General features: G+C 39.1%; 1 protein-coding gene across 3 annotated transcripts in view; it reads left to right on the top strand.

Moving 5' to 3' along the window:
* TNPO1 (transportin 1) overlaps positions 1-17446 on the top strand; it is a 1170250-nt gene that overhangs the window by 3898 nt on the left and 1148906 nt on the right. For all 3 annotated transcript variants that reach the window (XM_069224095.1, XM_069224102.1, XM_069224110.1), the window contains exon 2: positions 2490-2565. In XM_069224095.1, coding sequence (XP_069080196.1) covers positions 2490-2565 — 76 coding nt within the window. The remainder of the gene's footprint in view (positions 1-2489; positions 2566-17446) is intronic.

Raw genomic sequence — 17446 nt, 5'->3', positions numbered from 1 at the left:
TTTGAAAGCAAAGAATCTTCAATCTTGCTTACACGCTTCTGCAGATATTTGCAATTAGTAAGTGAGCATCCTGGGAGCATTCTACATAGCCTCATATTGTAAAACCTTTCAAACCTATGTACACTTGTTTATTGGAACCCCTGTCAGTAGTGCAGCATGACCTTTATAACGTTTATTTAGAGCGCTCACCCAAATATTAAAGGCTTTGCATTAATGAAGCAAATACAAGTATGAACAGCATCAACATATGGCCACAAATATTACGTCACCTGCAAACAGTTCCCTTCCCTGTAAATTGGCAGCCAAAGGGTTTGTGCTGCAGAGGATTGGGCCTACTTGTCCCTAGGACAAAATAAACAAGAAAACTTGTTGTCCTTGACCCCAAACAATATGTTCTGGGCTTCGGGCTATAGGAATTCCATGCACCTGAATGGTGAAAGCAAATCCCACAAATAAACCTTATTCTGTGCCAACTGTTTGGCTATTTCAAAATACAAAACAAATGAATTCCTCGAGGAATTTACTTTACCAACGTGTGATGATGAAAAGAATATCTGTAATCCTGCCTTCATTTTAGAATTTTTCTTTTAATTTCGAAAAATATATTTAAAATAAATATTTCATGCTTGTAGATGTGTAAAACCAGAATAAATTGCAGCAATACCTGTCCATGACATGTGATTTCTTAGTCTTCTCACCAGGAAAGGAAGGTTTATATTATTTATGAAGATACAATATTTCCTGACATGTATTAGAAAGTGCATTTGATCTGGTTTAACTGCTTTTTGCGTAGCATAAAAACGCTTTACACTCATTGTGCGTTAAATTCTTTATATATTGATCTTGATTAAAAATGCCCTTTTTCAGTTGTAACCCATAGGCATTGGAAGGCTGCTGCGGCACTTGGACACCTTCCTGCAGGGAGCAAAGTTGAGATGCATTAGAGAAGATTCCTACTAATTTACAGAAACTGACTAGGATATTACCTGACACCAACATTAATTCAGTGGAAAGAGCAAGCTGTGATAGCTATAAGATGTTTAACTGGAAGTTTAAAAGCACATTGTACACCATGTATCATAGTATTAATGCCTGTGAAGACCTCGGACTATGATGAAACAAGTCAACATCTCTGAAGCGCCTTTTAATGCAAAAAAGAAAACTGAGTAAAGCATACACATATAAATTGAGAATCATTGAACACTAAGAGCAAAAGTGCCTTGTCTGGTAGACATTGCCCCCCTTGCTCATGTAAAAACAATGTGAGAGAATAGGCTTTTTTAACGGCAGCATATATCAACTAAAGAAAATATAAACCTATCAGAATTGGACGCTGAAACTGATTATACCTGGTGAATCAGATCACATTTAACTAATATCATCCACCCAGTTGTTCGTTATTTTGTATTCCAAGTCCAATATATGAATGTGTGTGATGTTATGTGCCTTATGTTTGTATATAAAATGGATAGGGAAAGACTTGCTGTTACATACGACATGTCTTTTTAACTATTACAAATGCCTTCATAAAGGGTATGAACTTATGCGAAGTCGGTAAAGTTGTAGCTTGTCTGACGAAAATCCATGATGTTACACATGTAAAAGGAATAAATAATCATTGATAAACCTACAAGAGGAGGATGTAATTAAAGGTTTTTCATTTCCATACACTGAAATTTAAGCCTAGGTTTAAATTCGATATATTATTATATATATTTTTTTTTGTGGATATGATTTTCCAGGAAGGTCGGTGCGTTTGAGTTCGTTAATTTGCTCAAAGCCATCTTGAGGTTTAGGAGCCCTTAAAAGTCTATGTTGAATTTAAATTATCTTCATAGAGACTGGGATTGTTTAGGGTTCTTAGGTCTTTAATATACAAAATACCCTTTTCCCATTCTCCCCAGAAGTGTCCCTTCTAGTTTGATTTCTGGGTTAAACTAAAGCAAAGCGTCTAATGACTTGCAGACCTAGTTATCTAGCGTTTAGTGTATTAGTTTTGGCTCCTCGTTGGTGTTTTTAATGATGTTTAGTGAGTGTTTGACGCTAACTTTTTCATGCATAGATAGCAGAGTTAGTGGTTGCACTATTTCCCTTTCTACACAATGGCACCAAAGCACATTTCTTAAGGGATTCTTCATTTCGACTATTTTGCCCATTACACCTTAGCCTTGCGTGGTTTGTTTTAAGGGTCGTTGGTGGGTGCAACTAGTCATATGGTTTTAGGAATCCTTTCTGATGTAACATGTTTTTCATACTTCTCTGTTATTGATTAGCCTACCATGAATGTTTTTATGTTACATTATCTGGTACAGTTCACCACATTGTATCAAAATGATATCTCTTTCCCCTCGTAAGAGCTAAATGTTTATGTAGCAAGTAGAATAAATAGTTGTGTATTTTGAAGTACCCAAAGCATTTGTTTTATTCCTAATTTATCTAATCAAGCAATAATTTGATGGCAATCTTTCCTTAACACACTTTTCTTCCAGAAACTAGAACAACTCAATCAGTATCCTGATTTCAATAATTACCTGATATTTGTGCTCACAAAGTTAAAATCTGAAGGTAAGTCTAATTTTGATGTGATTCATGTGTCCCTTCAAACCTTTTGGCCCTGGGAATCAAGGAGATATTGAGCAGATCTGTCGTTTTTTAAATTTTTTATGCCAAATAATTGTGTATGTGAATTCACAATGTTGACATTTTAGCTAGTAGAATGGCAGAAGCTTGCCACTGACATGTCAATGTTAGGCTTTTTTCATGTTTACCCAGGGGTTGCTCTCGTAGATCTTTTGGAAGGACTTGTGATGGCCTTTCCTGGTCTCAGGACTCTGCTGCTTAACTTGCTGCTGTGTTGTTTGGATAGGATCAGGTTGTTCCTAGTTAATTGGGTTCTAGTGGCCTTGAGAATGGAACATTAGCATGTGGTTGTGATCTGAAGATAATGCTTCCTAAACGGACAGTGTTTGAAACTATTTTGGTAACAGATGGATTGTCTTTTAACCTGTTTGTGTGATGACTCCAAAAAAATGCAACACATTTTCTCTGGAACTCCAACACAAATCTACCTATACCCCTAAGTGAGCTTGTTCTGAATCTTGAGATGGCTGTAGAGTCGCCCCAGAGTATTTTTATTTTGTTATTTTGAGCATTACAATAGTCTGTTTCTAACATGCTCACAGCCATTATTTCTATTGCAAAATAAAGATCTAGTAAAAACCAGAACAAATCTGTAGTTGAGGGGCAGCTGCTATTACTCAGTCACATGTCGATAGATATTTTTTTTTAAACTATTGATTTTTCTTTAGTGAAAGAACACAAAGAGGCATGCTATTAGAGTACGTAATGTGATGAAAAATCAAGAAGTACGTAGAAGAACATAGTTAACCAAAGTCGGTAGTGAAATAACTAAGCCTTACTGATTGGTGTGTCAGTAGGTATGCCTTTATTTCCCAAAATCATCTTACAGAAATATTCAATATTGCATTTTAACACGAAAAACAAATAAAACTTCCATTATAAAATACAGTTTAAAGTCATCAAGATGATGATAAATTAATTATTTTCATTATTTGACCTCTGCCTGGAGTGACTTATTCCCAAATAAAGGAAAGGCTTTTCCAGTATAATAACAGTATTAAATCTCATGGTGTTGATCACTGTGTTAAGATAAATCATTACTGTCAAAAGCGCATAGTGCTTTGTTGCTAGACAGAACGATAATAGATAGCTTTCACTGTTCAGCAGCAAAACCCTTAGTGGATTAGTTGCTTATGAAACTGTTTTTTCTCTATTGCATTAATACAGTTTGCACCCACAATGTCAAAATCTTTTAAATAAAGTGCTCAGTGCCTCTGTTATTGATAAAACTCATAAAAATAGGGCAAATAATTATTATCTTTAAAGTATAGGCAGTCAAGTAACAAATGTTATATTGTGTTTTACTCAGTTTTTTAGAGAGGTAGGGCCCTGCATATCCTAGCATCTGCCAGAGTTTCAGTGCTATACAGGGGTGAGGAATTTAATAAAATATCTACTTGTCCACAGGACAGGCTGCTTCATAAATCTGCTTGTCCTGTAAAAAAAAAAGAAAAAAATCTACTTGTTCCTTTGGTGGCATGTAATGCGGCAACAAATTACAGCAGCAATCTCATATAAGAGCTCTGATATTAGCCTCTCTGATTATGCCAGGACTAATCCTATAACAGGACTTGAATAATAGCAGTTTCCTTAGTTTGCCACCTTTCTGCACATATATATACTGGTGCTGGAGATAGCGGTAAGCAAAAATGCCATAGTTGGAATGTCCTGTTAAGTTTGTGCAAACCTACTAACTTGCATGTTCTAATGGTTTTCACTTGCTCTTCTCTAATCTTTTCCCATAGTGAGAGGTTGAAAATGTATTCCTGACAAGGGTAGAAGTAAAACTTCTTTTAGGGTTGGAAAAAAGTGAACTTGTAAACATTGACAAGATTGTCGCATGAGCAGATCCACACATGCATATGTACTCGTGCTAAAATACAGTTCACTAATGTTTTTTTAGCAGTACGATTTCCTGGTCTACTTCTGTAAAATCTTATGAATGAAATACAGAAATCTGCACTTTTGTGACTTTCTTTAATAATTGGGCCCCTAACTAGTTCTGGCATTAACCAAGACCCTCCTCCTCCTTCCTTTTAATTTAAAAAAACAAAAAAAACAAAACAAAAAAAAAACATTCTCTCTCTGTGTGAGTGACGGCAACCTGCTGTTTCACAAGGAGCATATTGGCACTCGAAAGTCGTTTTGTTCAGTGCCAGAAACTACTGTGGCAATGTGTGCTTTTGCTCTGTGCCAATGTTTGTTACAATGGTGAGGGTCCGGCAGCTCCCACAACAATAACGTTTTGCAAAAGCCATGTCAAAATAAGACCTGCATTGACAAAGCCATGAGCAGGGCTAGTGGAATTATGTAGCAGGAGAGAGTCAAATTATTCTGTTGTTTTGAGTAAATTATGCAGCAAGAAAAGGCAAATTATACGTCATAATACAGCACATTTTGTAAAAGTATTACTTCACTATTTCGTAGTTTTCAAACTTGGTAACACTCTCTGGGCATTTGTTGCACCTCAGTACCAGTTTAACGACCAAGTATAGCAATACGCAATAGAGAAGTGACTAATCCAGCTTTTCAAAGGGCCTTCTACTGAGTGTCAACAAGTGCCTTCACATTTTTAGTGACTTTTGAACAGCGGCAGGTAATGGATTACGTGGCAAAGGTGGCAAATCTACAATTATGTGAAATTCGCCACAGTCGTACAAAAGCATAATTCTAGTGGCTCGGACCATAAAACTGACCACTAATGTTGGACCTATTGGGATTGCCAGTTCTTGCTTATTTTCATGTTTCCCATTCTCTTGCTGAAACTGGTTACACTGAGTTTCCATTATGAATATTTTTTGAAATAACTGCCATGCATCCACACATTTTACTAAATGATGCTGCAATGAAATGGTACCTAAAATTTTACAGTCATTTTTCAAAACATTTGTTTTCTAGTTACATTTGTTTGAGGATTATTTGCTTGCAAAATAAAAAGATCACAATCTAGTTTTCAAGCTTCTGCAAATATTTACATTTAATCAGAAAGCCTTCTGGGAGCGTTATACATACACTCAGATTGATAAGCTTTTCAAACATGCTTGTACCCTTCTTCATTTTTTTTTTTTTTTTTTTTTTTTTTTACTGGAACCACTGTCAGTAGTGCAATTCGAGCTTACAACATGTATTTACAGCACTCACACTAATAGTAAAAGCATTGCATTAATGAACCATAAATACAAGTATGAACAACATTAACATTTGGACACAAATATTACCTCAACTGCAGACAATTCCCTTCCCTGCTCCATAATGTAAACTGGTAGCCAAATGTTTTGTGTTGCAGGGGGTTGGGCCTACTTGAGGCAAGGACAAAATAAACAAAAAAACTTGTTGTTCTTGACATCAGACAATGTGCCCTCGGCGTTGGGCTATAGTAATTCCACATCCCTGGTTACAGATGTGTGTGTGTGTTTTTTTTTTTTTTTTTTTTTCTTTTCTTCTTCTTAGGAAATAAATTCTTATTTTCTGATAAACTCTTCACTCTCTTCTTCCCTAAGAAGAGTTTTCACATTTTGCTAGTGGCATTTGCTTTTCTACATTAAAAATGGTTAACTTAAGCTGGGAATTAGAAGCAGATTTAGTGATTGAGTGAAAGTTTTTCTGGGCGAGTCTGAGTGTCCCTCACAATGTTAGCAGAGAATTTGAAATATTCCTCACTTTTTAGTAAGGAAAAACTGAACCTCAGAATCTGCGTTTTGGCTAACGCATCACTAGAGGTCAAACCCAGTTCAAGCTTCTTTTTATAATTTTAATTCAGGCGGAGGGGGTAGGAAAAAAAAAAAAAACTTCTCAAAGCTGTGCCAGCTTACTTGATTATCAAGATCTAGTAACTGCCACATATGAAAACCTGCAGGGCTAGTCTACCATTGATTACTTTTTTTTTTAAGTGTGTCACCTGATAGCCTGCATGGTGTATTTAATCAGTGACTGGAAGGTTCTTTCTGTTTATAGTGGTTTGATGTGAGCTGGTAATTTATACGAGTGCTCAAGTGGAATTTTTCTGTAGTTTTGTTAAGTGGTTGGGAAGGGTTGTTCTTCTGTGTATAGGCATTTAGTTTGAACCATGTATGTTTTGGTGGGCTTACTCTGACCATTAGCTATATAATATTATCTATGCTTCTTGCGAAGCATAGCCATGCCCACCTGGTCATACTTTATTAATTGGAGAGCATTGATTTAATGCTATTTAATAAGAATAGATGAGCCAGAAGGTGGTCAGGTTGATTGATACTGGATACTGAGGATAAGCTCAATTCACCAAGTGATGTAGTGATTAAGTTCATGTGATGTTCAGAGAGTAGATGTTTAATAGAGTCCAACTTTCATCCCAAAGTTTGTTTGAGATATATACGTATGTAGGACCAGTGTTTCATGTCCCTTTGGGTTTTACGATTCCAGCAGAGATCTGAATTTCCAAGCTCTTTTTTGATAGTGTTTGGTAGGATTTTTGAATTAGCCCGTTTATTGGGCTAGTAATGGTGAGATCTTGGCAAATGTAGGATATTTTCATCATTTGGCTAATGTTTCTGTTGAGATTGGAATCTGCCATTCATTTTTTTTTTCTAAGCCTAGGTTTGTTAGTTTTTTGTTTACTGATTTTGGTGGATATGAGTTTTAGGGCTTTTGCTGCAATTTGGCCCCCTTGAGTCATGAGCTTCTTACTTGGGAGAGTAAGGTTAGTCTGTTTGATTTCCCTAGTTTGTTCATCGCCATCTTGAGGCGATTGTAGAAGTCCAAGTTTAAATTCCTGTTTACAAAGGGACTGGGTTTGTTTTAGGATGCATAAGGCATTGATATACACAACACCTTTGATTGCCTATCCTTCCTAAACCTGCCTTCTATTTATCTGGGTTAAAGAAAAGCAGAGCTTATAGAGACTTGTGGAGCTTGTTATCTAGCTTCCTGTCCAGTAGTTTTAACTCCTCATCCGTGGTAGTCCTAATGATGTTTAGGGAGTGTTTGATGCCAACGTTTTCATGTGTAGAGTAGAAAGCTAAGTTAGTGTATACACTATTTTCCCTTTCTACGTGGAGCCATGCTGCCACTGTGCTGTTTTCTTCTTGAAATCATTGTGCACATTGTCTTGTGTGAAATGCTATTTGATCTTTGTGCAAGCCAGTGAGGTTAATACCTCTTAGAGTCTTAATGAGACTCAGTTTTTTTCCAAGGATGTTATGGGTCATTTTAACGTCTAGTTAACATTTGAAATCTATTTGTCTTTTGTTTTGAAAAAGATCTACACAATGTGCAGGAATACAATGGTGGTATAATTTACCTGAAAAGCAATCCTCATCCTAATACATTGTACTCCCTCCTCCGCCACCATGTTATGTACTTAAGAGGCCACATTTCCAACTTGTCTTTGATTTTAGCAAGGTTGTCTTTTCATTACGTAAATGAGATTCTGGTAATGTCTAAAATGACAAAGTACACAGATCAAGTATCTGGGTATTTGATTCAACAAGCCAACTCTGTGCAGTATCCATGGTCTACTTAACTTGTTTAAGGGGAAGACTTCAGTTTTATTTTTTACTATTTAATGAGTAATTCAAGATTGCTGTATGAGGTTACACTGGATACAGATTTGAAGATTGTCTACTGCTACTGCTGCTGCTGCTGCTGTGAACATCTGAGTGTCGTCTGCATAGACAGCGACTTTCTGGACAGCAGAAGTAAAGGGTATTCTTTGATATTTCAGTCTGGGGGTAAGGTCACCAAGAGGTTCAGTTGCCAGTAGAAGTGAAAGAGGGAAAAGTGGACACCCTTGGCTGGTGTCATGAGTTAAGGCAAAATCCATTGATGGAGTTTCAGTTACCCTTATCTGGGCTGTGGTTGAGCATTTAAGTGAGACTATACATTGGAAGTCTCCTCTCTAGGCCATATTTGTATAGCACTGAATACAGGAAGGTCCATGATATTTTATTGAATGCCTTCTCTGTGTGCAGCCCTACTGCCATCAGCAAAGTGTCAGATAATGTAGCTCTTTCCAATACTAGTCCAAAAAGTCTGATGTGTAAATGCACAACTCGGGTACCCTTGTATGTTAATGAGTGACAGCAATCAAACATAGTTGTGGAGGTATATTTATCTAAGCTGAAGCTTGAGATATGAAGCGACCAGCAGATTTGCTTGTGCTATAGTGCAGTTCAAAAATATTTCCTAGGAGAACGATTTCCTGTTATACTTGTGTAAATTCTTGTGAGTTCATGAAAGCCACTAATTCAAAGACATATAGCATGGTGCACTTTTGTGACTTTCTTTAAGAATTGGCCCCCTAATTAGGTTTGGTGTCAACCAAGACTTTTTGTTTTATTACAATTCTATTTCTCTGTATCCATCTATCGGCTGGCTTCACTGTGACTGATACTGCTTGCAGAACCTACTCGGTGTTCGGGTACCCTTATGGGTAACAAGTTCTGCGCTCTACAAATCCATGATACATTACATTAGTGTTTAGCAATCTGCTCCTTCAAAAGGAGCATATTGGCACACAAGGTAGTTTTGTTCAGCACCAAGAACTACTGCGGCAGTGTGTGGCTTTTTTTGGGACCAAAAATATTTTTGCCTTTTAATAATAATTCTCTCAATGGTGAGGGCCCAGCAGCTCCCTCGGCAGTAAAGTTTGACAAAGCAATGTCAAAACAAAATGCGCATTGACCAAACCAAAAGACTGACCACCAATGTTGAATCTATTGGCTTTACCAATACTTGTTTATATTCATGTTTCCTATAATCCTGTTGAAACTGGTTACCGTGACTTTCCATTATGAATATCTTTGGAAATACTAGCATGCATCAAGGTATTTTACTAAATGATGCTTCAAAGAAATGGTGCCTAAAATTTCACAGTAGTTTAGCAGAACATGTTTTTTTCCTTGTTACATTTCTTTTTTTTTTTTTTTGTGAACATTTTTTTGGGAAGCAAAAAAATCATCAAATATGCTTTCAAACTTCTGCAAGTATTTGCAGTTAATCAGAGAATTTTGGGAGCATTAGAAGTCTTCTCATATTTTTAAACTTTGCAAACGTGTGTACACTTGTTTTTTTGCTTTTGCTAGAATTAGTGTCAGTAGTGTACAGTCTGAGCTTACAGCATATATTTAGAATGCTCATCCTAATAATAAAAACTTTGTATCATTGAACCATAAATACAAGTTCGAACAGCATTAACATATATACACAAAAATTACCTCAACTCTAGACAATTACTTTCCCTCCTCTGTAATGTGGTGCTGTAAATTGTCAGCCAAAGGGTTTGGGCTGCAGGGGGTTGGGTCTACTTGTCCCAAGGACAAAATAAACCTGAAAACTTGTTGTCCTTGACCCCAAACTATATGTCCTGGGCAACGGGCTATAGGAATTCCGCACCCCTAATCGAGGAACAGTTGATCAGTATCACATTGTTGCTCCCACAGTCCGTCGTTGAACAACTGTTTAACATGTTATCACAAGTTTGCTGTTCAATATTTATTTGTACTAGTGCTGCCATGTCTGCCCACTGTATCATGACACGTGAAATGTGAATATTTTCTTGGTGGGGAAGGCACAATTTGGTACATGCCTGAAAGCAAACTGGAAAGATATTTACACATAAACAACCAATATTGCAATAACCTGTATCACCTTTAACTTAGTCCAACTTCAGGCTCCAAATAGTGAAGAAATATCCCACAGCATTCATTGAGCAAAATTATGCAGTTGAATCCTTATGTCATGCAAATTCTCTATGGCCTTATAAACATTTGTGGCATTATCCGGGATAAATGTGCAGCATTTTACAAACTCCCCCTTTCTCAGCAAGGAGCATATCCAGTACCATGCAATTTTTGGAGCATTATCTGTCTCATGGCTCCCATTTCTACTGCAATATTACTTAGGGCACTTGTTGTTTTATTTTATTGTTGCTTCCAACAAGCTGCCTGGTACCTGATTGTGTTAGCATTTATTGCTACCTCTAGCGTAGGTAGTTTTCCTATTGCCAATCACCAATCTCCTGGGCAGAGGTATCCATGTGATCCATTTCCCTTCTCCCTCAAGCTACATTACAGATGTTTGATAGCGTGTTTCGTATAATGGTCTCTCAAAAGGGGAAGCACCAGGTCCAAATAACAAGGCCCTCTTCATCCCTTGGGCAGCAAAGGGTATGCTTCGTGTCCACAGACTAAATAAATGCCCTCCCCTGCTGCTACTGATAACAAGGTCCAGGAGGCATTGGCCGGACTGAATACATGGGTGGAGTATGTCTGTCCCATTGTTTGCGATCCATTTGATGCAAGACATAACTGCCTGTGTCCTCTTGTTACCTGTAAAGCCGGAGGCTTGTTAAATAAGTCAAAGGTGTTGGGAATTGAACTAGTCATCCCTAGGATGAATGACTCTATCATTGAAGGCACCCTTATGGGGTGAACCTTCACCTCTTGCAGAACAACCCAATGGTACCACTATCATCTCTGTATTTGCGTCAGACATCAGTACCCCTTGGTCCAGAAAACCAGGTAATGACTACTTTAAAGAGAATATAACAAGTATTATTCATTGTCAGACTCCAAGGCAGCAAAGGCATCCTGTGTTGTTACAGAAGGATGTTTTAGCCAGATCCAACAATCAGAGACATTCAGTTCCTTGTGATAAGCATTCATCATTTGTATGACAACAGTTCTATGGTACTCCTTGGAACATTGATCATGCAGATCTTCAGTAAGTGTGGTGTTTGACCCCAGTCATTTTGGGACGTATAGATCATACAAGTAGATAACAGATGTTGTTAGGGCAGTAATCATCAGGGCAAACGGTATGCACAATTTATTTGCCAGCATGGTTCCTTTCCATCCTTCTGGGTTCCTCCTGAATAGTTGCATCTTTTATTCCGTATTCTTCACCATCAGGCCGTGAGATGTCACAAGCGCTTTGCGGCTCTGGACCCGATAATAAGCTATTGTTGGTTGGGTCAAGGAGATGGACTTACTCTAGGGTGTGGGTGTAGGTTGTATTGAGGGCCAGCAACCTTGATGGGTAGAGGTGATATAATTGTTGGGGCAATCCTTTGTGCTGCAGTCAGTGGCAAGGGAACTCTTTTTCATGTGTGAGGCATGAATCAAATTCTTAAATCCTGTAACACTTAACACATGTTGGTGTTGACAGGAGAACTTGTACAGGACCCTTGCAGCGTGGTTGTAGACAATTGGATCTCAAAGTTCTTGACCATCACTCATTTGCCAGGTTGAAGATTGAGTTCAGGCCATGCAGAGGCAACAGCAAGGCTTCTTTTACCTGTTTATTAGTGGTAGAAACACGTTTTGTCAGTTCAACAAAATACTCTTGGAGCAGTTATTTGTCATGTTAGCAATGTTGTTGGGACTACCAACAGGTGAGGGATCATCCAGTCACTATTTTGTGTGGGCTGAGATGTGTTGCAGTATCTAGTGTAGTTTGCTTACACATAAGGGCAAAGAGCAAGGCGTCCACTCAAGTCAGTGTGGACTCGAACATAATTTAGCCATGTTCACTTTCAGGATGTGATTCCTCTGTTAGATGGCACTGGCTGCCTCGTGGTGATATACATAATGAAACTTCTGTTGTACTCCCATTGCCTTTTAGACTAATTCCATTACCTTATTGACAAAGTGCACCCTGTTGCCCCTTGAAATCTACCGAGGCAAACCAAAGCGTTTAAATAATTCTTTCAACAAACGTTTAGCTGTGGTCCTAGCATTGCATCTCTTACTAGGGTAGCCTTTGATCCATTTGATGACCATACATACTACAGTCAGTACTGTTCATAGAAGGCAGCTCAAGTCCGTCTGCAAATGTTAGAAGAGCACCTCAGCAGATGTAGAGGTAGGAATTCCTTTACCAGCTCTATGTTGTGCACATACCAAGCAATGTTTACATATTTTGGTATATTAGCCTTTTCCCAAACATGTTTCATGCTGTGCTCTTCCGAAATGGGAAGGACCGTGTATCATCAATGCCATAGGATATAACAGTTTGTCAGGTAGCATGAATAGCTAACCATATTGATCCTTCCAACACCCATTAACCAGAGTACCATAATCTTGTCTTTTTTTGTCACTCTTCTTTAGATGCTTGTTTTGGAAATCCGTTATGCCCCTGTTGGTGAAATCATATGCACTTTCTTAGTTTTCAATAAACATTCAACGGGAAACATATGCACATGACATTTTGTGCTGTTTGTCTAGTTGTTTCATCGGCAAAGCAAGTTCCCTTACCAACATCATCTGTTACTTTTTTTGTGTGCATTTTATTTGACAGTGGCTACCCGTTTTGGCAGTAATAAAGCAATTTAACAATCCGTGTACCATGCTGTATTTTTATTCTTTGAGACGCGAGGAAACCTCTTTCTGACCAAAGCTTGCTAAAATTATGCACAACTCCAAATGCATACAGACTATCTGTAACGGTTCTTTGATTTGATTACCTCAGGAGCAGCAGAAAGATCCTCAATCCCAATGAATGACGTTCACCATTGTGAGCACCGTAGAGGGGGAAAGGGGACAGGGACAAAGAGGCTGCCTCGAACGTCTGCTTCTTCTTTAATTAAGTGAGTCAAACTCTTCCTTCTATTTTCTAGGAAGCAACACCTAAAAGATTACAATCACAGTTACTAGGGACACTCTTCTATATACAATCTACAGCAGTGGTTCCCAACCTTTTTACTTCTGTGGACCCCCATTTTATCAATACTGGAGCCCGGGGACCCCCACTGACTCATTATTGGACTCCGTGGACCCCCACTGAGCCATTACTGATAGTTGGAACCTAATATTATTAAATTTTCTAAGCAGTCGTGGACCCCCTAAGGAGGCTTCGCGGACCCCCAGGGGTCCCCGGCCCACAGGTTGGGAACCACTGATCTACAGCATTGGACTAGTAATTAATCCTATTTACTTCTGAGCCCTTTACCTGAATCTTCTGAGGAGTTTGCCTCTCTTTTTATTTGATAGGTGTTAATTTTATATACACTTATTCCAAGGTTGTTCTTCGAATTGAAATTAATTAGATTTTTTCTTTATTAATAATTCTGTCTCTTTTCAAATATGTTTAAAAATCAATCAAAAAATGTATTAATCGCACTACTCACCCGTTAGGGTCTCAAGGCGCGGGGGGATAGGGTTGCTGTTTACTGCTCAAAAAGCCATGTCTTGAGGTGCTTTCTGAAAGTTAGGAGGTCCTGGGTCTTGCGTAGGTTGGTGGGGAGGGAGTTCCAGGTCTTGGCAGTGAGGTGGGAGAAGGATCTGCCGCCGGATGTGGTGCGTTGGATGCAGGGAACTGTGGCGAGGGTGAGGTCAGCTGAGCGGAGAAGTCGAGTAGGTGTGTGGAAGTTTACTCGTTCATTAAGGTAGGCTGGTCCAGTGTCGTGGAGGGATTTGTGAGCGTGGATAAAGACTTTGAAGATGATCCTTTTGCTGATGGGCAGCCAACGTAGGGATCTGAGGTGAGCGGAGATGTGTTGGTGGTGGGGGAGGTTGAGGATGAGACGGGCGGCTGCATTCTGGATTCGCTGGAGTTTTTTTTCTGAAGCTTGGCTGTGGTACCAGTGTAGAGGGCGTTGCCGTAGTCCAGTCTGCTGCTGATGAGGGCATGGGTGACTGTTTTTCTTGTTTCTAAGGGAATCCATTTGAAAGTCTTCCATAGCATGCGAAGGGTGTTTAAGCAGGAGGACGATATGGTGTTGATTTGCTGGGCCATGGAGACAGATGAGTCTGAGACGATGCCAAGGTTGCGTGGGTGGTGGGTGTCGGGGCTGGTCTGAGGGTGGTGGGCCACCAGGAGTCATCCCATGCTGTCTTGTTGTGGCCGAAGATGATGATTTCTGTTTTGTTGGAATTAAGTTTGAGGTGACTTGCTGTCATTCATTTGGCAATGTTTCATTAGTTGGTTTTGCTTTACTTCCTTTTGATTGAATTAACGCTGTATGCATATGTGTAAAATAAATCTAATATGTGTGTGTAAAGAGTTAAATAGGGCCTAATGACTTGTGAGAATGCAATTTAATTAATTGTCTTTTCTCAGAAATCCTCTTTTAGTCGCTGTATCCTTAGGTCTCAAGCACTAGTGTTGTATTAAGTATCTCCGAATGAACTCCAGAACTCTGTCGACTCCAACTATCACAGAAACATAGTTTGTAGATTATAAGAATGGTCCTTGCAGTTTTCGCATTACTGAAAACGTGCCAGAACTTTTCTGTATCAAGGTTAATACAGGTATAGTCTTTGAGCGATTGTAATATTTATTTTCTGTGGTTAACTTGGATTTTCTTATATTTTTCGCATTAGAGACCTTGCTGAATCTCTCGCTATATCGTCGCAAATGAACTGTGAACCTTTAACCTGTATACTGTAATATTAATGGCTTACATGACGAATTCTTCTGTTTCTGTGATACAGAACCGCACTGGAAAATCTACCTCATGAAATGCCCTCTCCTCAGACCCCTCCGTATCCCTGTCAAAACACAGTTGAAGCATATTATCAACTCTATCTCCATGAATGAGAACACTAAACCTGCAAACCAGTAGTTGGATTACCTGGCGGCCATCTTGGATTTCTCTCTGTTCTTCCCTTGTAATGTCTGCAAAACAACTCAAAGAACAATCTGCCAATAAGGACATCGTCTTTTCCACTGCCGATATTTATTGACTTGTAGGCTTTTCACTTTTCTATCATACCCCACAGGAGTCGGGGCATAGCAACTTTGAGGGTTCTTGACACTATCTGTGTGTGTGTATGTATGTATGTGTGTGTATGTATATATATATATATATATATATATTTTCAGTTAATCAAGCGCTTAGCTCACAGGCACTTGTTAATGCTAATAATTCGGCTGCTTGTGCCGATAATCCTAATAGTCTGCTAACTTCAGTGACATTGTGTAAGGTGGTAATAGCATAGACAACAGTGGTTGTCCCATCCTCGAGCATAAATCAAGAGCCATCAACCCATAAATCACCATCTTTCTCCCATTGGTGTGTCTTGTAAATCTTCCTTTGGTCTGTTCTTGTGTGATCAGTACACAATCATAGGGCATGTCAGTATCATTCTGGGGAAGAGGCAGCAGGGTCACTGGATAGACGTTACATCGCCGTATGGTAACGTGGACTGAACAAACGTAACTCATGTTTTAGTCTGACATTTGTCAAGTATTGAGTTTATGGTTTAACACTATCTGCAGAGTGAGGTACATGCACTGTGTCTTAGAATCAGTATTTCTGCTTGTTTTAGGGAAGCAGCTGCTGCTGTAGCTGCACGCAGGCATACTGGTAAGATTCGAGCAACCATGTCTGAGGTGGTAGAAAAATAAAATAAGCACAGGGACTTTTTCCCATCGCCGTGTTGCTGTGTAAAACCAGCAAGCGTGCACCCATCCTGTTCATGAGTAAAATGATGAAATTTAGTATAGTCAGGAGCAGGAGCATCACAAAGTGGCAGTTTGATTTTCAGAAAACTATACTGGTGTTCAGTTAACCATAGTAAAGGTGTGGGGTGCCTTGAGTCATGAGGTTAACAAGGGTTTGGAAAGAAGGGAAAAGTTAGGGTTTCATTATCTACATTAGCGTGCCATACCCAGGAATACTCATACTTGTTGTGTTATAGGGGTTGCATATCAAGTATAGCTTTACCTCTTTGAAGGTGAAGTCTCCTTTTCCCCCTTTGACAGGAGGTGTCCTAAACAGGAAATTTAGTGGGAAATACCTTGTGATCATGTGTACCAAAGGAATTTAATAGGACAATTTTGTCAGAAGTGCAGTCTGTTTCACTGGTGCTGGTCAATAATATATCATCTGTGTATTGTATGAGAGTGGTAGTTGGTGTCAACTGAACGTTGTCTAGATGTGTTTTTAGTGTGTGTGTGGGGGGGGGGAGAAGGAGGGGCTTTCCATGAAGCCCTGTGTAAAACGGTAGGCGCGACCTTTAAATACAAAATTGAATGGGTGTTGTGAGTCTTCAGGCAGGGGAATGGAAAGGAAACCCTTTACCACTTCAGTGACTGAAAAGGGACAAGTATCATGAGGAAAATGAGCCTGCACAGTAGCAGAATTAGGCCCCATTGGAAAGCGTGGGTCCACTATTTTGTTAATTTCTCGGAGGTCAGTCACAAACTTCCATGAGTCTTCTTTAGTGGGGTCATCAAGAATTGAACTAATGCATGGTAACCCTGTATCTCCCTTATCAATTTGTTTCTAAGTAAGTCTTGTATCACTATTTCCATTCCTTGTTCTCCTTCTGGTGATATTTTGCACTGTGGCACTAACGGGAGAGGAACATTTGGTTTCACTGTTATTTGTACGGGTGCTATTGTCCTATCCCAACATCTTCCTTACTGGATGCCCAAACATTGTTGTCTACTTTCCCATTCAAGTACTGTAGCTTGGGATCGGGCAAAGTAGACATTAGTGGGGGGGAGGGCGGAGGAGTTTTCAGTACATTCAAGATATATACCAACTGCACTGCACTTTGTTTCATGTAATTTTTTAAGTAAATCTGTGCCCAACAAGTTGAGGGCGCATTTGTTTGTCAATATGAAACAATATTTATCGGTTATTGGGTCAATGGTCTATGTCAGTGGTGCGGAGATGAGACTGTGCACAGGTACCTTGGAAAATCCAAGAGATTTATCCTACAGATGTATTCTATTTTTTGAGAGGAATGCGTGAGGGAGAAATGGAGAAATGGAGAAATTAGTGGCCCCAGTGTCTAGGAGGATTTTCACCTTTTTTTACTATTGCTCCACAAATGGCAGCGTCCATCCCACCAAGGCCAGAAAAGACATTCTGTATTCA

Source organism: Pleurodeles waltl, chromosome 1_1 (genome assembly GCF_031143425.1).
Source record: "Pleurodeles waltl isolate 20211129_DDA chromosome 1_1, aPleWal1.hap1.20221129, whole genome shotgun sequence".
NCBI lineage: Eukaryota > Metazoa > Chordata > Amphibia > Caudata > Salamandridae > Pleurodeles > Pleurodeles waltl.
This window is presented reverse-complemented; position numbering and strand designations above follow the sequence as displayed.